Below are 26,480 nucleotides of genomic sequence, written 5' to 3'. Positions count from 1 at the left end.
ATGATGCTTTTTTGCGAATAATACATCATTTTTATAACTGATGTGAGTTTTCAACTGTTGCTCATGACAATTAGGTAAAGCTTAGCCTATCTAAAGTCAGTGCTGTCTACTCTTTTTTTAGCAAAGGGAGCAAAACGTCAATATGGGGAAAAGCCACAGTTCTGCGAGATTGAAAAGCGTTTGTGATCTAATTTTTTATTGCTTAAAAACGCGCTTCTATGCTGCATTACTTGGGCTCATAAAAATTTGCAAAAACTGAGAATAAGGCAGCGATTTTGATAATTTTTATCTAGGTTTAAAAGTGTAGCGAAATTGAAGATTTTTAAAAAAGTTTCATAACTTTCAAAATATTTAAGTTAATTGTCTGTAGTAAAGCTCAGATAATTCTTTACTGTAAGATTATATATATAGTTCAAAATTATCGCATTGCTTCAAGTGTAAGGCACTTAAACTATTGCATTTTTATTTTCCTTGGTTTCAAGATATATTTGAAAAACAGCGTCAATTGCTTATTTAATCGAAAAAAGCTAAATGGAGTATAAAAGTATTTAGTTTTCAAACTAAACAAAAAAAAACATGTTTATTATTAAAATAATTTTTTTAAACTTTTTATGCATTCGGCAAGTCTTCTGCTAATGTTGTTAATTCTTGATTACAACATATATATATATATAAGGATTCATTTAATAATTTCTTTATATTAATGTTCTTATAAAATGCCTCTGCACCTGAAGAACGATATTGTCCACTGCTCCGTTGGAAAAAAACGTGATTTAACACTAGAAAGGCTGAACATTGATGTATACCTTGAAAGATTGAAAAGTCCAGAGTTGTACATTCAGTTTATTTCTGTGTAGATCAATTAAACATCCAAAATCTTAAAATATAATCGTAATTAATTTAATGAAAACCTATTACAGACTTGATCGCCGAAATTATATGATATTTTAAACGATTTCGTTAACTAAAATATTTGATTAAAAAGAACAGAAACTTTTCAATACATTGACTTATATCATACATTAGTTTTAGATAGTTGAGTTTGCTTTTCTAATAATCTAATTACAACTTTCTAATACTTATAAATATGTTGAAATACTTTTGTTTTTTTATCGAAGCTGGGTTACCCTGTACTTACCAAAGGGTACCTTACACCCACACCGACCTGGGGTTATGATTTTTTAACCAAAATAACTAATGGGCCACTCTGGTCCATTCCGTCATTTTATATATACGTTTCTATAAGGCTAACGTGTGAATGATTAAAAGAGAACTCGAATTGAATCAAGTACTGGAGGGTCAAAAGACTCAACAATTTCAATAAGTAACTTTTTGAATTACAAATCAAGAAAGAATTATATTGGCCAAATAGGCTTGATCTGTCGTTCTAGTGCATAAGATTTCAAAAAGATAATTGTTTAATCTTTCATCTCATTCCAGATAAGTGAATACGCATGCTTGATTCGGCTCAATTTGAGCCAGATTGAGCCCGTGGTAGTGAGCAAGATGCTGATTACTCTTAGCTAATGAAATATTTAGCTGTATTATTTAAATTAATGCATATAACAGAGAAAAAAACTAAAATTTTTAAGCGAAGTTTTAATCAGTATATCGAAACTATTAAAAAAAAATAATTTACTGCAAAAGAAAATTATTTCCAAGTATATACAACAACATGATTGGAATAAGTTTCAAGTGGTGGTAGACAAGAAAGGAAACAGATGCCTTAATTCAATTACTACAAACAATCTAGTTTAAAAAATTAAATTCATCTTTAACATCGAGTACAAATTGAAGAGCAAAAGATCTACAGTTGCTTCCAACTTCATCTTAAAGTTAGTTTGCTTCGAGCTAATTGAATTTGGTCGGAGGAGGATTTTAATTTGCAGCAAATTTAAGAGAATTAGAAAAAGGAGAAACATGGAAGAATGTGAATTCTTTTGGGTGAAAGATAACTGTTTTTTGCCTTTTGTGGTTTCTTAGGGCATTTCAGAAACAAGACACTAACTAGGCGATATTTTTAAATTGCGCTGTGCTAAATCATGTATTTTCAAAACCAAACATTTTACGTTGCAAATGTTCGGGAATTTTAAACGTTTAGTAAAAGTGTCCCTTCTTTGATTATTTATCCAATTAACTACCGAATTTTTATAAACAGTGATAAATGATTTTTACATGAATGTAGCATAAATTTATATTGAATGACTACTTTTTCTCTTATTCATTTATCTTATTTCTTTTGAAAGACGAGCATATATGCTAAATTTATAGGCATATAAAAATTTTATTATAAATATATTATGGTAGATAAAAATGTTTTGCTCAGACGAATTTCAATTAGGAAATTATGTTATCATAATCCACTTTTTCAAAAATTAACTTGATATTGACTATACTCCGCTGGAAGGACCATTTGCTGTTTTGGATTTAAATAATCTTCCGCAACTGCATATAGTTCCACTTTATTTAGTTATCAAATTGTACAAATTTGCTTTCAAAGCAATTTAAAAGCTTTTAAAAGTTAAACATGTCAAATTGAAATTTAATTCTTGCTATCTTCTGCGATATATATCACAGAATTAGTAAGAAAAATTTGTATTTTCGAAGTTTTTCTCGATTACTAGACTTAGTGACATAGTTCGATAAATAAGAACATTCGTTCTTGAAAAAGAAACAACTATATGACGTTGTAAGACCATTGGATTAAATTGAACCACTAAAAATGGCGTGTCTTATGCTGACTTGGCCTTAACAAATCAATTGCGAGACATGGAATTTTTACTTTTGTTTCACTGCAGAAGAAAATCGTCTGCAAGGAAACTATAATTATTATTTTTCATTAATTTCCTTAAATACGAATAGAAAGACGTATAATTGTGTCAATTTTTAGATATTATGCAATGATTTTTAGATTCATGCATATTCATACAGTTGTATATGTCGTACAGTTATTTCTGTTTTAAGAACAAGTGTTCTTATTTATTGAAATATGTCGCCAAATCAAGGATTCCAGTAAAACTTCGAAATTATAAACATTTTTTTTAATATTCTGTGACATACATCGTAAAAGATAGCACGAAATAAATTTTTGTTTGACGTGTTTCACTTAAAAGTGCTTTTGCATTGCTTTGAAAGCATTTTTGTATCATTTAATAACGAAATAAAGCAGAACTATATGTGGTCCCGGAAAATTTTTAGAATGCTATATGGCGATGGTCTTGTATTAAATTGCAACGGAGTATAATTGCATAAAGAGTTATCTAAAGAAATCAAGAAAAAAAAGCACTGCACTTTTTTTTAATGCATGAAAGATTGATGCGTTGTAAAGATTAAATTTAATGATTTAATTGTATTGCTGAATATCAGACGTAAACCACTAAATTTTTTCCACGCACATAAAATTTGCCTTCAACCTATTCAAATCTTATTCTCTAGACTACAAATAAGTTTAAATAATAATTCACTGAGCATATGATTCAAGAAAATATCTGACATGTTTCAGTTACGAGTTCACAGTGATAAAGAGATGCGAAAGTGAGTTAGTCACAAACAATTAACTTGGTTTACAGTGGTGTTCTGAAATCGCCAACCTTCATATATATTTTCAGAATTTTTTTCAAAGATTAAATCGTAAAATTATTAACCTTTGGAGTTTGTTGTGAATTTTTAGGAGAAAAAAGAACAAAATGGCTGTAGGATTTCGATAAACCACTGAGCTAATAGTACACAAAATAACCAAACCAGTGTCAGATGAAATTATTTAAAATTTTATTTTAAAATCCGGTCTTGAGAAGTCAACTCAATTTTGAGTTCACGACTACCCACAATGTTTAACTATGTATACTCCGTGTCATTTTAAACCCCTGAATAGAGGGCAAGAGAAGTCCTGGAACAAGCTTGGAGCAAAATAGTCTTCACGGAGAGGTTTTTTACTAATCTTCATCTTCGTTACATGGAGGCGTTACTCCATGGTTTTCGACTGTAAGCAGTTACTAACCCATGATCTATTACATGGTACTTTATGTCAACAATGTAGTGGGTGCGAGTCTGGCCCATATTGCTTATAAGCCAGCCAACTCTGGAACTCGAACCTGGATTTCCTGATTAGGAGCCGAGGGCACTCTATCCTATGAGCCATCGCAGCTCGATCGGGACGATAGTTACAAAATCTACGAGGAAGGAGGGTTGGTACTTACCTTGCACAGATTTTCCTATGGAGTAGAGTAGTGCAAAGTCTGGATGTTCCCTGCTGATGTCATGCAGCAACTTGGTCATCTGTTCATAATTGTGGTAACTGAAGTCTATCTGTATGCCTCTTACTTGTTGTATGGCACTGAGGTAGAGGTAGAAAAGAAACACAACAAAACCCGAGGTGTACCAGATTGCTGGCTTCATCACAGCTTGGTGCTCTCTCACTGAAATATGCAAATTAACATGTGATCATGTTGATTTTCTCAATACAAACAGCAATTAAAATCAGAAATAGTAAGTGTTCTATTAAAACCTATACGAATTTTGTTATCGCAATGGTGTATCTTCACCAGTGGGATAAATAACTGGAATGGTTAAAATAAAAATTATAATCCGACAAAGGTTACACTATGCTGAAGATATAAATATACAGTTTAAGCAATAAAATAGCATAAAATTAAATATTGAAATTCGATTAAATCATCTCTGTTTTATTATCCCCATCATCTATCTTACCGTTGAAGGTGCACCGTTATAACGCCTATAGGATAAAATAAAGAAAATTTACTATTTGTGTATTACGCTGTTTTTAATGAAATTAAAATACGTTATGCTTCATAATATGCATGATAAGTTGCGTAACAAGATACAACTTAAGTATTACTTCATCTTGTAGTTTGCAAAGAAGAAAAGAAATATAATTTTAAAACTGCTTAATGCGTACTAAGCGTACGTTTTATATTTCGTTAGGTAGAACTTTTCAAGTAAAATGTCGATCCATTTTCGATTAGCTAGAGCTTTTAAATCTTTTCTGGAGCTCTTTTCCTTAAGGCAAATTTTAATTGTTTCTTCACCACCACAAAAATATGCATCGTCAATAGATATAAAAAATCTTTCCTAGATTATATAAAGTGCCCAAATTGCACCTGGAACTTAATATCTTAAATACCATTTTAAAGTTTGTAGGGAAGGAAAAGATATTTTGTTTGTCAGACCTAAAACTATAAAATATAAAGTGCATTACTTATTTTCTATTATTACCAAACTCCTCCTCACCTCCTTTGAAAGTGATGCCCACCCCTTCATTTTAGATTTACGAATGACAAAGATAAAAATTTTCTTCGTTTTTAATATACTTTTCAGTAAGACCGAGGTTTTAAAATTGTAATTTTTTTCATAATGTTTGTTTTAATGTTATATTTTTAATCATTTTTTCTTTCTTGGTTGTTTTTTTAATAGCATTTGTTTTTGGTCGCTGTTCTTTTAATCAATGTTTGTTTTTAAGTTTCAATCCTATTATTCGTTAATATTTAATCCTAACGAAAAAGTATTCATTAATATTTAAGCTTTCTTATGATGCCTTTATTTACTTATTCTTTAACCAGTGTTTTCTTTTCATATTACTTTTTTAAAAGAATTTCGGCATTTTATCTGACAAAATTGCAGAAATTTTCACCTCGACTCCATATAATCTTGAAAAATGCATCATCAAATTCGCCAAGTCTCGAGTAATGAGCGATAAAGAATATAAGAACTAAGAGTCAATTTTAAATTTAGATTATTCTACTAACTGTTTTTGTTTGTCACAACTAGATTATTCCACTAACTGTCTTCGTTTGTTGTTTTTGCTTTTTAAAAATTAAACTGGAGAACAAATTTTTTTTTTATTCTTTGAAATGCTTAATCTTGCCAAATTCGGGTGTGGGGACTTGAAACCTGAAATTAGCTTTGCTCCTCAGCCTATAATTTCTTTAAAATTGTCCTTTTTTCCCATTGCAGATGAAATATACAAGTTTTGAAAGCATTATATATAACAGGGGGTCACTTAAATGTTGTGTTTAATATCGCAAGATTATATTACATTTGAACCCAAGACCGGAAATGTCGTCGTATGCAGCTAGGAGCACTTCCTAATATGATCTGTTCCGAGGCACATGACGAAACGGTTCATAATAAGGAAGCACAGCCAAGCGGTGTATGACGACCTTGCTAGGCCAGGTTTGCCAAACAATTTTATTCTTAATGTTGTGCCTTAACTGCTTCAAAAATTCGTGGTAACATTTACATGTCCCCCTGTTATAAGTAACTTTTTTAAACTTGCAAGTTTCGACTAGTGATAGACTAAACATGTAATTTGAAAAAAAACTATATATTGGAGATTTGAAATCATCGGCATGTAAATATCCAAGATCCGTTAAAATATCTCATGCAACAGAAAACAAAAAACAAAAAAACATGTTCCCCAGTGTTATCTTTTAAATTTTAAGAAAAAATTCTATGTCAGCCATTATAATTCGAAATCCTTTCGGATTATTCCCAAAAGGATACCAACTGTAAAATAGCAATTGAATATTTTATTTGATTACTCTGTAGAATATTAGTTAAAAAATTAAAAAATAGTTTAACTTTTAAAAACGTACAAGTATGTTTTTTTTTTAAATTCAAAAGAAGAAACTTTAATAAAACAAATTTTCAAAAGTTTACGGATCCCCATAAAATGAAAGATCATTAATTTTTAAAATGTTTTAATGCATCCATTGATAAAAATTAATCTAATAAATAAAGCTTTATACTCGTAAGGTCATTAAAAATACCGTTAAAAATGATTGATTTTTTAATCATTTTCAAATTTCTGCAATAAAAACTGAAGTTAACTGCAGTCATTATGGTCAGGATGTAAAGAAGTTATAAATAAATCATGTTTCATCTGTTTAAAGTGGTTTATTTTTCTTTTAAATAAATGTAAAAAAATAACTTTTATTTCTATAATGTGTTTCTTATGTTAATAAAAAATCAAAATTCCTCTCTTTTTTTTAATTTTTTTAAACATAATCACAGCTGTGCGTGCTTGTTAATATTTACTCTTAAGTGCTTTTTTTTTAAAAAAAAAAAAAGATTTTTAGTTTGATTTGTTCCTTAGAATATCGTATCTCAAATTACAGCAAGTCTTCACGTTTTTATAGTCGGTTGCACAAATTAGATAGATATTTGAATCAAGATATAAATTTAAATTTTCAGTTTGTAGTGTTGCTTTAAAAAAACGAAAACCATTCTATAAACTGAAATAAAACTTTAATTTCGTGGAAAGTGTATGTTAAATATGCACGATACAGATTAAAAATCATTATGTCGCTTGCCACCATTTAAAGAACTCTGCTTAAGATATTCTATAAAAAGAGTAGTATTTTTTTCACTTAAAATCTTGACTCTAAATATGCAACACTGAATATTAACACTGTGATAGCGAGTTCTCAAAAGTGATTATTTCCTGAGGAAAATTAATATTTAAGTAAAATAAATTATTTAAACAGAAAGCATAACTTCAATTTATCTGTATTTATTTAGATGCAAGCTTTAAATTTACAGAGATAAACTAACTCTTAGCAAATTTCCATCTTTACCAATCTATAATTTAAAAATGAAAATCATGAATTATTCTCTCTAAAGAGAATTATAAACTTGACATGCTATTAAAACAATCCAGTGTATAAATTATGGTTGAACGGTGGTTTGCATAGACTTAATTCCTAAAGTAGCTTCACCATATAATCTTCTTATACACTTCATATAATCCAAATCCTAGATAAATTTCAAACAGTGTTACTTTATGAATAATGATTCGACTCCTAGACCAAACATTTCTTCATGCATATTAGGGCAACAGAAGAAAAGCACTCTTATATATTTTAAATGTAAATGAGAAATGAATTTTAAAGGGCTGGTATAGCCAGATTAGATAGCTGGTGTAGGGTGCGTGGATTTCTATTCGTGAGAACTGGAGTTCGAATCCAGCATGCCGAAGACTCCCCGTGTAATAAATGGTGACTGGTACGCGTTAAATCTGTTGGGTTACAAAGGCCTCCTTGTTGCCATAGCAAATTATGCCTTGGGGGTACTGGATTGGAGATTGATCGTTCTCTGGATCAGGTCAAAATTACGATCTGTCGATGAATGAATGGATGCATGAATGGGTCCGCCCTATATGCGGGTGGGACGTGCGGGTGTATCAGAAGTTGAATTCATGGCTATAGATGGCGCCACTGGAAAACAAGAATAACCGTACCCCTTGCCTTAATGGCATACAAAAACAACAGATGAAGTTTAAGGTTTTCAATATATGAATAAAATAGTCTCTAGATGTCTCAAAACCAGCAAAATTTGGTAATGCATTACAACATTTTTTAGTCATTTGGCACATAATTATGGCACATAATTATATCTTGAATAGCCTTGCTCTTTAAAAATTATAGTTTGTTGCAAACTATCCTTCAGTTAAGAATACACTGTTAGGATTTTCTTTCTAAAATTATAGTAAAATCACCGGCAGCTTTCCGTCCATTAAATTAATTACCATACCATTAAATACCATTCATTAATTACCAATTGCATTACCATACAGTTTATGGTAAAAAACATTTTTGCCTTTACGGTTTTAAAATTGATTAGTCGCTCCATGGACTGATCGTAAGACACGGTTCCCAGTAGAACACCGATGGTAAACATCGCTGACCACGGTCCATGTACGGGTGGATGACCACTTTGATCAGGCTACGAGTGACTTCGGGTGAGCAGTGTAGGTCAGGTTACCAAAGCGGGAAAGTCATCCCTTTCGCAGATGATCAAAATTGTGATAGAATGTCTTTATGATCATCATTAGGGATGTTTCCCAGTCCGTCGCCGATAGTTTATTGTGAAGTTCTAGTGCGACGTAAATAAGCAACCACAATTACAACTGAAACCATTTACTAATAGTATGGTTAAAAATCCGTGAAAAAGGAATTTAACTCGACATCAGAGATAGTTTAATAGCTCTTTAGTGCAACCACCTATGCGTGAATGAGAGTACCGTATTCTAATAGCCCAGGGTTACAAATTGGGAAAAATGGAACACTAGAAACTCTTCGTGTGTTGAAGGGAATGGAGGAATCAGTGTGGTGTCAAAGCTGGGAATCGAACCTCCATTCTGTACTTTGCCTTCTCGGCTATAATATGTACCCGTCTACAAAGATCTCAGTGTTTTCATTGAATGTGTCTAGTTGGTGCTATAAAATTCTGGTTGTTTAACCGTATTATGCGAAAACAGTTAATAAACGTTTTTTTCTCCCAGTTAACAGTTTGAATAACATCTTATTTACGGTCATTAACTGTTTTTCTTGAGTGTGTCAAAATAAAAATTAAATAAATTTTGCTTTTTAACCATTTTTTTTTGAGAAATTTCGAACAGTTTATTATTACAATCTTGAGAAACGTTATCATTTGATTGAAACATTTTAATATTATTATGCAATGTGGCCACTTCGCCTACCATATTTCAAAATTGTTAGGTTACAGATTTCAATAGTGTTAACAAATACGACTTATTTCAAGTTTTACTTTATAATAAAAATCAAACTCTCAAAATTCTAGTACCATTTTCTTTTTTATTCTAACTGCTTTTTTTTTTTTCAAAAATTCTTTGTGGCTACTGGTTAACATTTCTCTCGTTTATTCGTTTTTTCGTTTTATTGGCTTCTTCCCAAAATGCGAATTTCTAGACCAGAGGAACGTTTCCTTATAATTACAGCTGCAATAAACATGAATTCGTGAAACCATAATCCTTGTATTATTTACAGTATTTAAAGGTAGCTTTTGCGTAAATGCTTATTTCGAACAAAACTATTATTAACAAAAAGGAAATTTTCTTTCGGAAATTTTTCCAAAAATTTCCATATTCTTACCATATTCTAATAAATATTTAAAATTAAAATTCTCGTTAAGATAATGCAAACCTACTGGAAACAAATTTCAATTAAGAAACGTCTAGAAAAATTCTATTAACTGTCACTTTTCAGAAAACATTCCTTAAAAATAACATTTTGTAACTCGACGGATAATGGAATTCAGCAGCGTAAAATGACAAAGGAAGCATTTCAAAAAAAAAAGTTTTTGTTGTTGTTTCTTTTGGCACTGGCCGATCCATCAGGCCTGCTTGGTGAAATCTAGCGTATTTAAGGCAGAGTGTGAGATTCTTGTTTTTCACTGGTACTATTTATGGTCAAGAACATGACGCTCCAATTCATTCATCCATCCACGGATCGTAATTTTGACCTGAACCAGAGAATCTCGAATTCGGTACCTTTTGTAATGGGAGGACTTTGTGACTCGATAGATTTAACGCGTACCAGCCAGCATTTACTACACGGGGAGTCTTCGGCCGGTGGGGATCTTACTCACATCCTCTTAACGCAATACCAACCAGACTATCCAACACCTCCTAGAAAGAACAGGCCTCAGCACGGGTTACCATAAATATCCCTTAGTAGTCCTAACGTCATGGCATATTTTGTATTTTCAACCACTGCGCAGCTTAGTACCCTTAACGTAATGACAACTTTCTTATTTTTCGTCTACTGCGCAGTTAACTTCGTCACATTGGACTACTAAATTGATCCGTGCTGAGGCCTTTCTACTTTTAGGAGGTGTTGGGCTATCCCGACCTAAAAATCATTGTAGATAGATTTAATAAATCATGTTTCTAACTCAAATTAATAACTAATCACCTTTCGTTCTTTAATTTATGGGTGATTTCTAGCTAAACCACACAAAAAAATGCTTTTACCTCCTTATAAATGTTTATATTTGATTAAGATTTTCTTAATTACTCTACTTATTGTACAACAGCTAATACAAAATCTAGAACATTTGAGTTTCTAAGTGAAGAATAATCCCTCTCAAAATCCTGAAATGGGCAAAGTTAGTTACAACATCAGTGACGGCTTTGTCAGCCTAAGACATTCAACAGACATTCAGACAATTAAGATTAAACTAATGTATGTTAGGTAAATGCACCGTGTTTACTAATGCGATTTGTTAAGATACCGAAAATGCTCTTTCTGAAGGGTTTGTATGCTTCGAAGATAACGAAACACGGTAGAAATGTCAGTTTTATTTGAGAGCGTGTCTTCATTTTAAATTATTCATGACATTCTTGCTTACAGCTTAATTACTAATTCGAACAAGAAAGGAATAATAGAACAATGGTGGTGTGTCAGAGTTTTATGTCGTAAAGTTAGATTAGCAAACAAATTAAGGGAAATGCTAAATTAGTTGAGATTTTGTTTTCGATGTTTGAAGTCAAGAAAACGAAGCTATTATATCACATTAAAGTTTCAGGAACTAATTTTTATTATAAAAGATTTACTTTTAGTTTTAGTGGGAAAAGATTTAAAGGGATTTTGTTTCTCCTAAATACCAAAAATATTAGTCTTGATTTGCATGTTCTTTTTTCTTGCTTAGAATAGTGGGTGGTCGAATAGTTCGAATGGTGCCATAATCAAATAACCGTGGCTGTTAGGTAATTGCGTTCACGTTGGAGCGTTGAAACACACGGAAACTACACGGTTAGAAATTTCTTAGAAAAAAAATGGATAAATAACAATTTTTTGAATTGTTATTTTACCATATTCAAGCAAAGCAGTCAAATAACTGTAAATAAGGAACCAAGTCAGCTAAATAAATTAAAAAGGGCAGGGAAGTTGATTTAGCTGGCACAATATTGAAATATTAGGTTTAATTTCTGATAACTGGAAACTGATTTTAGTTTCATCATTTTATTTTATTTCATTTTTATTTTACAACCGTCGTAAAACAACCGATTTGATTTTGAGTTAACGACAACCAAGGTTAAACTCCGTAGCTTTGTAATATTTACCCTAATCCAGAAGAGTAGGGAGCATCTGGATCTAGTGAGACACAAGTCTTCGTGGTGGACTTTTAGATGGAACTAACCTGAAATTTTTGCGGTAGATGAAGGGGGAAACCACTAACATCTCCCATGGTTGTCCAGATGACAAGAGGACTCTAACCGATGATCCGTCTGCCCAAGACGAAATTTTATGTCAGCACTGTGATCGGTGTGAGCTGGGTGCGGAATTCGCATCGACCAGCCATCGCTGGGATTCGAACGCGGCACACAGCTCTATTCTCTGTTGCACCACTGCTCAGTTTCATCATCTTGTTTTATTTTCTAACCGTCATTGTACAGCCTGTCCAAATTTGAAATTACGGCTACCAATGTTCAACTCCGTAGCCTTATAATTTTGAACTCAATCCTGAGGACAAGTTAATTTCTAGGTCAGTACCCCCAGCGGTATTGATTTGTTATGGGAACTAGGAGGACTTCGTGACTCCGACAGATTTAACGTGCACCAGTCACCATTTAGTACACGGGGATTTTACACGCCCTACAGACCATGCTATCCCGGCCGTAGTTTCATCATTTTTTTATAACCGTCGTTGAACAACCGATCTGATTTTGAGTTAACGACCACCAAGGTTTCCGTAGCTAATTTATAACCTAATCCACAAGACAAGGGAATTCCTGGATCAAGTACTGGGAGAAACTAGCCTTCGTAGAGGACTTTTAGGTGGAACTAACCCAAACTTGAGTTACACGAGGAGGAAAATTACAAAAACCTTTCATAGTTAGCCTGACAGTAAAGGGACTCTAACCCATGAGACATCTACCACTCAGGATATTTTATGTCAGCATTATGGTCGGTGTGAGATGAGTGCGGAGTTCGTATCAACCAGCCATCGCTGAGATTCTAGTCACCTCATTGAGAAGCGAGCGATCTATTCCTTGAGCCACCATGGCTCAACATCTTCCGAAGAGATTTAAAAAAAATTATGTTATTCTTCCCTTCCAATGAGCTTGCGATAGTCCGCCCGTTTGGCTCATACAGTAAATATTTAGTCTCGATTACTTTTGTTTTATACTGTTTTGTTTATATTACTATTTTTTTTAAATTTTATTTAAACATTTTGATTTTATTCTGGAAAATATTTTTTTTCCAGACTTTTTGCTCCGCACCACAATTTGGGAAGTCCTCAATAAATCATTTCTATCTTGTCTTTTATTTCATCTGTCCCGGATAAGTTCAATGTATATAATAAAACAAATAAAATCGTATCCTACTATTTATCTCACTAAAAAAAAACAGTTATACCAATATTTATTTTAATGAAATATTTCCTTGAATTGATTATTGAATAGTTTAATGGTAAATTTATGTGAAAGAAATATAAATTAGGATTAGACAGATAAAATAAATTTTTCCAAAATGGAAACAAAGAAACTTTCACAGATAGGATACATTATTCTAAAATATAAAACAACGTTACTCTGTATGTGACAGTCGAAAAAAGTAAAAACTTTTCCTTTTATTCAAATAATTTATTTCTTCTTAAAATTACATTTCGAGGTTTAATTAATATGTCTGTCAAATCTTGAATTAAATTTAGATTTTGTAATCCCCTTTCACTAGCCTTGCTTAGGTGATTCATGAGCAAACAGATAGAAAAGAACTTTTTTTTTCTTCTGCATTTCTATTTATTCAACTCTGAAAGCTGAATTGTATCAAAAACTTTACAAATGTGACGTTAGAACTTTTTTTTTAATATTCCATTCACGTTGTTCCTTCGTTTTGTATTCCATTTCCCTGGAATAAGTTTTCCTTTTGGATTTAGCCAATGGAAAAGAATTAGGAACGTAATTTATTTACGAAACAAAAGAAAGGAAAATGTAATGAAAAAAAAACACACAAACGTAAATTAAATTGCCGGGTAAGTATTCAAAAATTCATTCTTTCAAATGTAGTGTTTCAACGGTAGATGGCGCTGAGCTTTAGCTACTATTGCAGAGAAGTTGCATTTGGGTTAGAGTAAAAAGTTTTTATTTCCCTTTGTTTCATAACAAGATAGCTCGCGTTTTTCACTGACAATATTTTTTTTCCTTTATAACACTTAAAAAAATAGAAACAAAACATTGTAGAAAAAGTCTAAACCAATATAGAAATGAGGAATATTTCTCGGAGTCTTATTATTCGTGAAATAACAAATAGTAGTACAACTGTTCTATGAACTACCGTTGCTTTTTTTACATTTTTTATGAACTGTAATAAATAATAAGTCTAGCAATGGAAATAGTTTGTTACATTTTGATTTTATTTTCCTGCTATATTTTTATTTATTTATTTATAAAGGAAAAACTCCATGCATTTTCCTTTTCAATTTCGGTAATAGCATAGAGATCAAAGAATAGAAATACTATGTAAGAAGATGAATTCGTGTGTAAGAAGATGAACATTTAATGGTTTGGGGAACAAAAATTATTCTAACTATATATTGAAAACATTATTTATCACAGAAAACGGCATGTTCATAAATAACAAATAAGAAGAATTAGTTTACGGTGTGTTTTACTTTTAATTATGATTACAAAATAATTTTAATATTCGAAATGCGAATATTAACACATTTGCGGTTTAGCAAATGGCCTAAATTGGAGGAAGGTTTTTCTCCAATACACTATTTCTCTATTTAATAACATGGAAAAAACTGGTTTTGCTATGCAGAGAGGACTACAGTTTAAAATACTTTTTTGTGCAGTTTTTTGTGGGTTAATTTATAAAACGCATCTAGTTACCCTTATTGCTATGGCTATAGCTTAAAAAGCAAGAAAATAAGGATAATTAATTGCAAATTTTTAATAAATTTGTTTTTGCATATTTTGCTGCAAAAGTACCAAATACACTGAGATGCATGTTTGTTAAAATATCGTCTGAACTAATCAATTACCAAATTTGAGGTCATCCCCTCGAATCATTTAGATTAAGTCTTAGAACGTGAAGATCCGGTCATTAGATCAAAAGTTATCGTAAATGGTTCTTTTTTTGGAGTATTGTATATTGTTATTTCATTTAAACGCAGAGAAACTACTGAGATATAATCAAACAAAAATCATTCTTCTTTATTAGGCAGCATTTTTAAAATGAACAAATATGGCTGCACTTAAAATTTCAGAAACTTATTATTTTTACGAAATAGAATTTTAATTTATAATAAATGTTAATGTTTCGTTCTAGACACCCAGTTTTATCGAACAATTTAGTAATACTATTTAAGAGTCAGACTGAGGGGTCGTCGGACATCTGGGAAATCTTCCAGTCCTGACGCCAAGAAGTTCCAGTAAATGCATAGTTGCTAACGGACGCGAAGTTTTCGAAGGCTCCGTCGTAATATGAAATTATACTTTTTTTGGCGAATAATATGCTGTTTTTATAACTACTGCAAGTTTGAAACTGTTACTCATAACTGTTAGGTCAAGTTTAACCTATCTAAAGCCAGTGCTCTCCACGCTTATTTTGAACATGGCGCAAAACGACTTCAATATTTTTAGGAAAGCCACTGTTTTGTGAAAATAAAAAACGTTTAAAATCTATCTTTTTTAAATATTTAAATGCTTACTCCAATGCTGCATTACGGCTCATAAAATTTGAAAAAATCTGAGAATAAGGCTGGGATTTTGATAGTTTTCATCTAGGCGGGAAAATGTTACCTAATTAGGGATTTTTAAAAATGTTTTAAAAGCTTTTTAAAATATTTAAGTTAATTGTCTGTTCTAACGCCTCGATCCTTCACGGAAAAATTATATATATAACAGGGCTCGAAAAATCTCAGAAATTTTACCCGTCCCCGAGGACGGCTTGTCTAACAATGTACCCGTGCGCTTCTGAAACTAACGCGTAGCTTCTAAATAAATAAAAATATAATTTTCTCTTATTTATTACAAACATTTATATAAATTGCACACCGAAGACTCCCCGTGTAGTAAATGGTGACTGATGCACGTTAAATCTGTCGAGTCTCAAAGTCCTCCATGTTCCCACAACAAATCAATACCTCTGGGGGTACTGATCCAGGAGTTTCCTTGTCTTCTGGATTGGTTCAAAATTACAAGGCTACGGAGTTGAACGTAAGTAGTCGTAAACCCATGAAAATTGGGTCGGCTGTTTAACGACGGTTATAAAATAATATAAAATAAAATGAATTAGTAGTTACTAGGATTACAAATACTACGATTACATTATACAGTAATAAAAGAAGCACTGGGTTACTAATAGTAACCTAGTATTTCTTTCATGAAATAATTAATTTCTTTTATGAAATAACTTAAATGACAGAGATCAAGACGGGAAAATGGCCGTCCGCGCGGACGTCGGATTCGAGAAATTCGTTGTCCGAAGGGAATTTCTGACCGCCGAGGACGGGCGGACGGGCGGTTTTTCGAGCCCTGATATATAATTTAAAATAATCGCATTGCTTTAAGTGTTAGGCACTTAAACTATGGATTTTTTATTTTCCTTGGACACAGAGCTTCGAAAAGCAGCCTTAAGAGCATGGGAAGATATTCCAAATTTGGCGAGATGTTAATAGATAATACAGCCAAAACTAAATCAAACCCAGAGTTATTAGAATTAAATTTTAAATAATAAGGTTTCAATTTTATCACCAAGACAACCATTAGAAAATAATATAACACTTAAAGTAGCTTAAATAAAAAATAAAATTAAAAATTGATTTCGATTTTCGATTATGTCGTGATAATGAGTTATACGCTTGTATTGAATTTAAAAAAAAGTTAGCCTTTACAATGATTGTTAAGAAAAGAATGAAAATATTTGCATTTGATTTTTATAAAATGTAATAAAAATTAAATAAGTGATTTAGCTTAATTATAACAGGATTATAAATAATTAAAAAAATTAAACTTATGAGATTATATAAGCTAGAAAATATGCCATGCCTATAAAGGAATCACAATAATCTAAATACAGGTTCAAATTTTATGTGAAAATTAAAAAAAAAATTGAGATATATTGAAAACTTCGTTAAAAAAATTGATCATTAAAGAAATTTTACATTTTTTGTCGGCTGATGCGAGGGTTAAGTTTAACAAAATACTTCATTAGTTATCTTAATTATTGTTTTTAGTGCATAAAATTAGGAGTGAAAAAAATGGTAAATAGTATTTACCTTGAAAACAAATATTATTTTATGCAATTTCATTAGATCATTAGTATTATGTTAAAATGCCTTAATCTTCACTTCGTCCTTTACTTATAACCTAAATAATCATTTTTTATTATTATTTTAAACCATGGGAGTTATGTATTATGTATTAACATTATATTAAAATGTCCTACTGATCACTTATTCCTCTACATATAACTTTAAATATTTTTTACGATTTAAAAACCGTGAGAATTTTTATGTATTATGTTAAAATGACTTAACGTTCACTTGTTTCTATACTTATAACCAAAATAAACATTTTTTTAATATTCAAAACCATGAGAATTATTGTGTATTAGCATTAAGTGCGGTGTAGTAAAATGCTTTAATGTTCACTTAATCCTATACTTAGGACTTAAATTAACATTTTTCATTTTTTAAAACCATGGGAATTATTGTGTATTAGTATTATGTTAAAATGCCTTAATGTTCACTTATTCCTTCACTTATAATTTAAATTTTATTCTATAGCCGTCGTTGAACTGCCGATCTAATTTTTCTATTTGCGACTACAAGTTCAACTCCATAGCCTTGTAATTTTGAACCCAATCCAGAAGACAAGGGAACTCCTGGATCAAGTATTGGGAGAAATGTTTTCTTTGTTCACGTCTTTTTAATGGAACTAACTCGTACTTGCGTTACATGGAGGGGAAAATCTCGAAAACCTCCCACCGTTAGACTGACGGCAAGGAGTCCGTCAGTCTAACGGTGAGAGACCCATGATCCATCTGAAACAGAAGATATTTAACGTTAGCACTGTGATCGATGCGATCTGGTTGCGGGGTTCGTATCAACCAGCCATCGCTGGGACTCGAACTCGGTTCACCTCATTGGAATTCGAGGGCTCTATCCCCTGAGCCGTGTAACTTAAATTAACATTTTTTATTATTTTAAACAATGGGAGTTATATTCATCCCTAAAAAAATTCGATTGTTAAGATTATTTTACCTTTTTTTTGTTCAGAAAAACGAAAGTTAATGCTTAAATTTGGAGAAATTTTAAAGTTAAGGAATAGTAGGCGCTCAACACTTTTATGCAGTGAATTCATAAGTGAGAGGGGAAAACTGATCTTAAATGACTTATATGTGTCTGAAACTATTCGAATGATTCTCCGGGGTATATTCACAGGACGTCCAGCCAAGCGGAAACGAAATACAGCCAACGTTCCTCCAGGGAGCATTCTTAATAGACCACGGGCCACTTTTCAAGGGATGTTCGGGAAATTTCTCTCTCCTGTAATTAAAATTCTATTCTTCCGGCCCACTTTTGCGAGAGCCCGTTATTTCTATAAATTTAGCCTCTCGTCTCTTGAGTTATGGAAAAGTTTTGGCTTAAGAATTATGGCGAGAGTTATCTGTTGAGAGAAATTTGTGCTCAGAGACTGATTAGGAAGCGGCTCTGTAGAGAAGTCGTCTGGTTTTAAGCATCGTGGAATTTACGAAAAATTCTTTTAATGAGAGTTTTCCAAGTATGACCTCGTTATAAAAATTGTTTAATTGTTTGTGCGCGCATGATGACCTTATTGTTTTATTTAAAGCTTTCTTAAATAAGTTTTTCAATTTCTTCATTTTTACTTAGATCTGTGGCTGCTTAAAGTGGACTTAGGAACAAAATAAAGGGTAAGAAAAAATTTTAAAAATAATGCGACGAAAATCAGTCACTTAAATGCATTCAGACTGATGGATTATTTTACACCATTTGTTTTAAAAAATATACATATGATGTAGATTTTAAAAAAAAAATCCTTTTTCAAAATTTAAGCAATCCTAAAAAAAGTCAATATTAAAATTCTACTTTCTTCGCACTTCATATCAACCAATAAAAAACTTAAACATTTTAACGAGTTTCTATTCTCCATTTAAAACAGTGCATGAACGGTACGCTTTATACACCAAACGTTTTTTCCATAACCATATTTTAACATACCTAAACTCATATTATGTTTTTTTTTTCTTCTAAAAAAACGAAATTAGAGTTCAGTTAACTATAAATTCATTTTTTTACGAATTTATATTAGTTTATATATTATTTTGTAGTATTATTTTGAGCTTTTGAACTCGGAACTGAACTATTGAAATATTATTTTTTAGATGGCTGCTATTTTTAGGGTTTTAAGTAGCCAAAAAATAAGTAAAGTATTTAGAACAGGAACGTTAAATGTATGATTTCATAACTTCCATTATCGTCTGTCGAAACTGATTAATGTATTTAAATATTAATATCTTTAGAGCCATTAGAATGGCATCGTTACAACTGAAAGTTTGAATAATGTAATAGAAGTTATTTAATGTGCTCCATTTTGAATTTTGCGCCGTACCTAATCGAAGCAAGTACTTAGCGTATATATTCTCATTGCATTATCAATTGCAGAAATCCGCATGGCATGTTGGAAAAAACCAACAAAACATAAAACTGCATCTGAAACGCTTCTTTCAAGGATCATATGGAACAAAACAATCACACATCGTTTGAACTACTTATAATAACAACCGGATGAACGTATCGCCGATTTCCGGAAACAAGAGTTCTGAAAACGAATCTTTCCATTACTTCCTTCCTGCTACTTCGAACGAAGTTACGCAGAAAACATTCTTTTCGTTGTAAAATCGGGCGTGAGCAGCAGGAAGCATACATTTACAATTCCTTCTGAAGTAGAAAATGAAATGAACATATGCTGCTGCCAAAGCAGAACATCTAGAATCTAAACAAAGTCTCTTGACTTTGTGTATGCGCAACTTTCCTTTGCGATTCAGCAATGAATGCGAAGGAAATGAAATAATGGAGCATGTAAAATGGAAGTAACGTTGAATAGTATGTGCGTTACTTCTTCCTTCAGTTAGAACTACATATCTCTTTGCAAATACCGAAAGTTTTCGTACATTTTAAACACACGAGTATCTATTAACACCCTCTTTGTATGCCTTTAGTATTTAATTATAAATTTTCCTCATTTATAAGACTATGTACTTCGGGAATTTGGGAATTATTAACACTAGAAGTGCCTTTGAGATCATTTGATGAATTTTTGTAGTTTTAGAAGATATATGTGAGATTCGAAAAAAAAATTTTTTTTCACTTTTCCTGAAGTTTTTCAAGTGCACTCTATCGAAATTTTAATCCTACATTCAATTCAAGTATCAAAACTTCATATACTATTTATAAAAATTATTAAATTGGTAGAATTGTTAATTATGGTTGAATAGTTCAAGAGAAATCGAATTTTAAGTATCCGACTTTTTCATAGTTCAATTACTCAGGAACTATTAAACCAATTTTGCTCAAACTTTGTATTTTGCATGTAAATTGATATTCTTTAAAACGACATAAAAGTTTTAAGCGTTGCAATTCAAAATTCTTCAACCATTCTGAAATAAAATAATAAATATTTACTAAAAATTATTTTTTACATGGAATTATCTTTGGAGAAACGAATTTTATAATTGTGTGCGAAAAATTTTCAAATCGTTTAAAAAATTTTCGAGATATGACCAAACACGAAAAAAAAGTAAAAATTTGAATCCGACGAAAAATATGATCTGCTTATTTAGAGAAAATATGTTTTTGTGCCTAAATTGGCAACTTACTATATCGTTTGTGCTTATTAAATCGCATATTTTAGGTCACCTCCTTGAGTCTTTAAGATTGAGTCCTAGAGCTTGAAAATCCAATCATTAGATCAAAAGTTATTTAGGATAAACCATTTTTTCTCTCACTGTACATAATGATTATAAGCAATTATTTTTATTACAATCCTGGATAAGAAATAAAATTATTATAATCCTGAACAATAAAGAAAGGTAAATAATCACTTCTTGTAAATCAAAATGGAAATTTATCACATGCCGAACAGTCCACATAACTCTAACTTCACATTTCTGTTTTCAACTGACATAAAAATAAAATCTTTCTGAATGGTTATATTTATTCGTGCAAGTTTAATAAACTGCCCCAACACAATGACAAGTCTGGGAAAATTTTGTGCTCAAAGTAGGGAGCCTCACCTAAATACTACCGATCATTTTTTATTTTTTTACCTCAGTATAACTTGCAGATGAAATTTTAAAGAAAAGCGAAATTTCGTTAAAAAGAAATTAAAAACTAAAAAAAAAAGTATAAAACCACTGAAAAGTGTAAAAAAATGTATAGGAGAGCGAAAATGCAGATTTCTGAACGTCGTTTGAACTCTCTGTAAGGAATTTAAAACGTAGCTTGATCTCTTTTGTTTAGTGTTTAAATACTAAATAACTTTTTACAAATATTATTATTTGCACGAAGTAATTATTTTTGATTTAGGGTGTTTGTTTTTGTAATTTGACTTTTTTGAACCATTCAACGTTTTCCAGTTTGTTAAACTTTCAGTTTAAAAAAAGTTCGATATCATTAAATGCTTACAATGGTCTTTCTGATGAATTTTTTTTAAAAAAAAAAAAAATCTAAAATGTTTACGCAATTTACAAGTAGATCAGTCAGAGGTAATGAATTTTACAACTTTCAGAAATAATCCGAATGCAGCTGGAAGAAGAAAAAAATAGAAAAGAAACTAAAGGTCACTAGAAGCCGAAGGAAAACTGCTTTTAGAATTTTTCAAAACTAAAAAATACATTTTTGAATCAATTTTTCTGCTTCTGTCCCTTTTACATTTACGCTAATTATTAAAAATAATGGCGACTTTTTTCTCTGACTCCATTCCAACAATTGAAGAGTTGGAAACTAAAAAGAACGTTACAAACCCAAAATCAAAACAAACAATAAAATACCAATGTTTTTCGTTTATACTCGGGGAAAAAAAAGTAAGAAACTTTAACCAAGACTATAAAACCTCAACCCCACACATCCACCCATCTCATTTCCGTTTTCTGAACCCTAAAATGTGTTTGAAATTTAACACCAGGCACCGAAAAAAAAAGAGAGCTAGAAGCGGAAAAACCGATCATGTGGTAATCTCTTCGAACATCGAGGTATCATGACGTCAGTCTCGCGAAGGGATCGTCATCGATAAGGCGGGAAAACTCAGCCTCGTTCTTCTGTTATCGATAAATTCGGGAATGATGGAAGAGTGTGGAACAATATCGCGTCAACACATGCTGCGTGTGGGCGTGTTGGTGTCATAGGGGGTAGCCCTCCCTTCAGGAAAAGTTCTTTCTTCAGTTCGAGAAGCGATGATGTGAAATTCTTTCGATCCATCCATCTATTCTTTCTTAAGAGACGGTTAAGGAAAATATTCGAACGCCCAGAGGGGATTTGTTTTTCATTGAGTTTACAGTGTAAATGAAAAATCTAATGATATTGCCCGAGGTTAAAGGAGAGTAAATTTTGTTGCACTTTCTTTCGTCGATGCTCGTACCGGTTTGGCGAAGAAAAGAAATTAAACGCTCTCAAAACTATAACAAGAACTATTAGGTGGAAGATTGATAGCCGAACATCGCAGACAGGAAAATTCATGTTCATTGCGAAAAATGACTCTATGGTTCTGTATGAAGTAAATATGAAATGCAAACAACGAATGAAAAACTGTTTAAAGGATCATTTTTCAATATAAAACAAAAGAATCTTGTTTCCCTCGCTTGGTTTTAATATTCATGTTATAAGAAGAAATATTCTGTTAAATATTTAAGGTCAAAAAGCCATGCTGGATGAGCATATACATTGGGAGGAACTGGGATTCGATCCTCAGTAGCGGCTTGAAATCCGTCCAACTTCAGATCAGTGTCTACCAGCTAGTCAAGGGAGTAAAGACGGTTTGTTGTAACATTTCCTAGAAGAGAAAAGGCTTTCACACGGATTGCCACAAACGAGAAATTGGGTCCTTTATTAGACCGAACGTTGCGATATCTTGCTTTCCCTCACTCTGTAGTTTATGTTCCTCACTTTGAACTACTAAATTGATCCGTTCGGAGGCTTTTTCTTTTCTGAGAGATGTTACTTGCGAGCAGTGTTGACCACAATCTCACAAGTTATTGCCAGTGCAAAGTAATTCACGAAATTGGGGAGCCTTAATCCCCATGACGGCTTCCCTGGCCCACAATGGGATGTTGTTGAAATGCTTTACTTTTAAGAGTCAAAAAGGCAAAATTCTCCGTTCCCTTCAGCTGGACTGAGAAATTTGAATTAAAATTATATTAATTTGTTAAGGAGAAACGTCAAAAAAAACTGATACACAAGTATGAGCTCCAAGGACCCTGACTTATTTCTGTTACTGTGCACTACTAGTATTATGGTAATTGGAGCAATTTTATAATATATGCTAACAAAAGTACAAAGTATTTAAGGAGTAAATTTTATGTCTATTAAAACTGCACCTATACTGTGCATTTTTGTTAAAGATGCTGTGGAAATAGATTCATTACAGCTCTTCGAATGCATAAGTACAGAAGCAAATAGCTCGATTGTGATAAATTTAAGATACCATGAGTTGGCCTAGAGCTACAGCATTATACCAGATGATACTAATTAAAGTTAATCTTTACTTTGATGGATTGAGCTACTAGAAATGCATTTTGCTAGATCTAAAACTGTGAAGTCGCTGGGAAGGGTAAAAAATATTAAAATAAATAAAAAAAAGGCAATGAAATTATTCAAAGCTTTATTAATTGTGAAGGTGTATTTGTATTTCGTAGTGTTGTTCAGTTCTGATTTTGATTTATTGATTCCTTTTTTTACCACATACAAAGAACGGATATTCAGCTAGTGAAAAATAAATGCCTAATCACATTAAACTGAATAATCATCATAGCCAATCATTAATAGTTAACACAATAGTTATCTAAAAACATTAAAGTCACATTCAACAAAAAAACCCACCACAACTACTGATGTTGTTGTTGAAACAACTCTTATTTAACACACTTATTTTTATTATTTTAATTTGAGGTACACATTTCACAAGCTATCTCGATATCAAACAATATATAGATCATTTCAATTTCACGATAAGAGCGCCATCTGTGGACTAAAATACAAAACCTTGTAGGTGAGAGAAGGCAGTTTTTGTTCTGGAAAATACAAACCTGCAATAAAAATAGGGTTTTGTGGTTAAGAATTGGAAGTTGCCCGGACCTAGTGGTTGAGGGTGAGAATCGAGTAAAATGTCATTGAATGAATCATTTGAGGATATTTGACAGTTCTATTTTTAGAATTTTTGACCAATGCTTATTCATCGAAATGCTTGACCATTATCATAACTTTTCAGTGAGCCTATGTTTGAATATTGCATTGATTTTTTTACCATTTTTTGTTATCAACTGTAAGTAAATGTCAATTTTAAAGAAGTTCAAAAATGTAGAAATTTTTCTTCACTATATATAGTTGAAGGATACAACTTTTAATAAAGCTAAAAATGGAACCTTAATATAAGACCTAAAGCAACATATCAGAAATTTATTTGATAACGTTTAAGGTTTTGGGCAATCATATAAATTATTTTGTAAATATTTTACTTAATTTGAATAATTTTGAATATCTGGATGGCTAAGATACATTAATCATCGCAGAAGTGCGATGGTTGCTCTTTCAGAACGTCCCCTACTTCTTATTTTAGATCTGTTAATTTATACATCAAATACAAACTTTCGTACGTATTCATGACATGCAAATTATTCTAGTCTTCAACTCCATTTGTCTAAATATACTAAATAAAGTTTCTGAAAACGAATGCATTTTATCTTTCATAAATTAACTTCCAAATGTTAAAGACAGCATTCAACTATTTAATAAGGACAATTATGATAAATAAATTTTTATCCAATATTCTAGATAGTTAATGCAATATTTAAACGATAAATTATTTCTATTCAACTATTTTCTTTGGCATTTGCTTAATCGGAAAGCTTCAAATTAAAAATACAATAAAAATTCTTATGTAATAAGCATATGCAGAATGCTTTAAGACTTTAGGTATAATTGGTCAATTGTGCCATAATGACGTTCAATTTTTCTGCAACATTATCGCATTATAAAATTAAACCATATTATATTGTTTCTTTAACTTGTTTAAGCAAAATTACGGTTTCATTTGAACGGAAGCAACGTTTAAATTAATGTGGATTTTGTGGCTTGATTGCACTATTTTATAATTTAGCATTGAACTGATTTTTCTGATAATTTAGATAATGTTTCAAATAATATTCTCTTTCAATTTTCCAACAGTCGCATTTATCTGAAATGTAATGTAAAATTAAACTAGACGGATAATTTGGAAACATTGTTAATAAAGTTTTATAACTGTGCAAATTAAAAATTGTATGCAGAATTTCTCAGCTACAACCACAAAATTAAATATGCTGTCGGTTGAAAATGGCCTTGCCAGAGTGTAGAGGTACTTTAATTTTAATTTTAACTATTTTCAAGATATATCTGCTATATTTTCGTAGTTTACTATGCATTAAATAATTTGCAGAAGTTTAAAATTTGTCCAGAAGTTATTAAATCACACAAACCACATAAGTATGAGTTCGAGATTTTCTAGCCCAGTAGAATGCAGAAGTAATGAAATTATTTTCAACTCAGTCGGGAGATAAGATAAAAAAAATAAATTCTTTCCGATACTCCATCTCGTGCTTTACTACTTCCTCGCGCACCACTTGAGCCGTAACTTAAATACCGTATGCTATATGCTATTACTCAAAAAAGTCAAGCTCCGTCACCAATAATTGGTGTGACAGAATGCGACACCATTTAGGCTTAAAATTTTACAGCCGTTTTAGAACGGATCGAAAATAAATTAAAATAATTACTTCATAGCTAAGTTTTTATCTCTATAAAAATACAACATTTTTCTAAATGATTACTTAACATAAAACTACTTATTCAACACTACTTAAGCTATCGCAACATTATGAACTACCTATGAAAATGAATCTAAATAAATACATAACGTATAACCAATTTTTTAACACTACGTAAATTACTACTTAAGATAACCTAACTATATCGTTGCCTGTAGGTAAAATACCAGAGTTTATGATGCCACATAAGAAAAATATATAGAGATAATTGACAATAGACAGCTACTATCACGAAGTAAACTATTTTTTGAAATACAGGTAAATGTTATGGTTAACATATTAACAAAATTTTTGTAGATAAAATTATAATAAGTATATATTTTAGAAACGAATAATATTTTTATCGTATTTTACTATTGTGATTCGTATTCATGTGATTCATAACATCTTAATTTACGATCGAAGAAACATTTATTGTGATCATACGAGCAGTGGTTTTTTGAATCATAATTTAACATGATAGATGGATATTAATTTTACAATATTTAAACAAGTATATTTGGTAAAAAAAAAGGTATTTTTAGAATTTTCACGAGCTTCCTCCCCAATTCAAGCCGGATGACTATTTCTTAAAGGATAGTTTTTTTTTTTGTATAATCGAGTATTGGATAA

At 31.3% G+C, this 26,480-nt stretch overlaps 1 protein-coding gene across 2 annotated transcripts in view; it reads right to left on the bottom strand.

Moving 5' to 3' along the window:
• Positions 1 to 26,480, bottom strand: part of LOC107448812 (carboxypeptidase D) — a 248,890-nt gene that overhangs the window by 53,706 nt on the left and 168,704 nt on the right. For both annotated transcript variants that reach the window (XM_021146849.4, XM_021146846.4), the window contains exon 2: positions 4,197 to 4,415. In XM_021146849.4, coding sequence (XP_021002508.3) covers positions 4,197 to 4,415 — 219 coding nt within the window. The remainder of the gene's footprint in view (positions 1 to 4,196; positions 4,416 to 26,480) is intronic.

Source organism: Parasteatoda tepidariorum, chromosome 2 (assembly GCF_982258835.1).
Source record: "Parasteatoda tepidariorum strain Cologne lab strain chromosome 2, Ptep-v5.0, whole genome shotgun sequence".
NCBI classification, from domain to species: Eukaryota; Metazoa; Arthropoda; class Arachnida; order Araneae; family Theridiidae; genus Parasteatoda; species Parasteatoda tepidariorum.
This window is presented reverse-complemented; position numbering and strand designations above follow the sequence as displayed.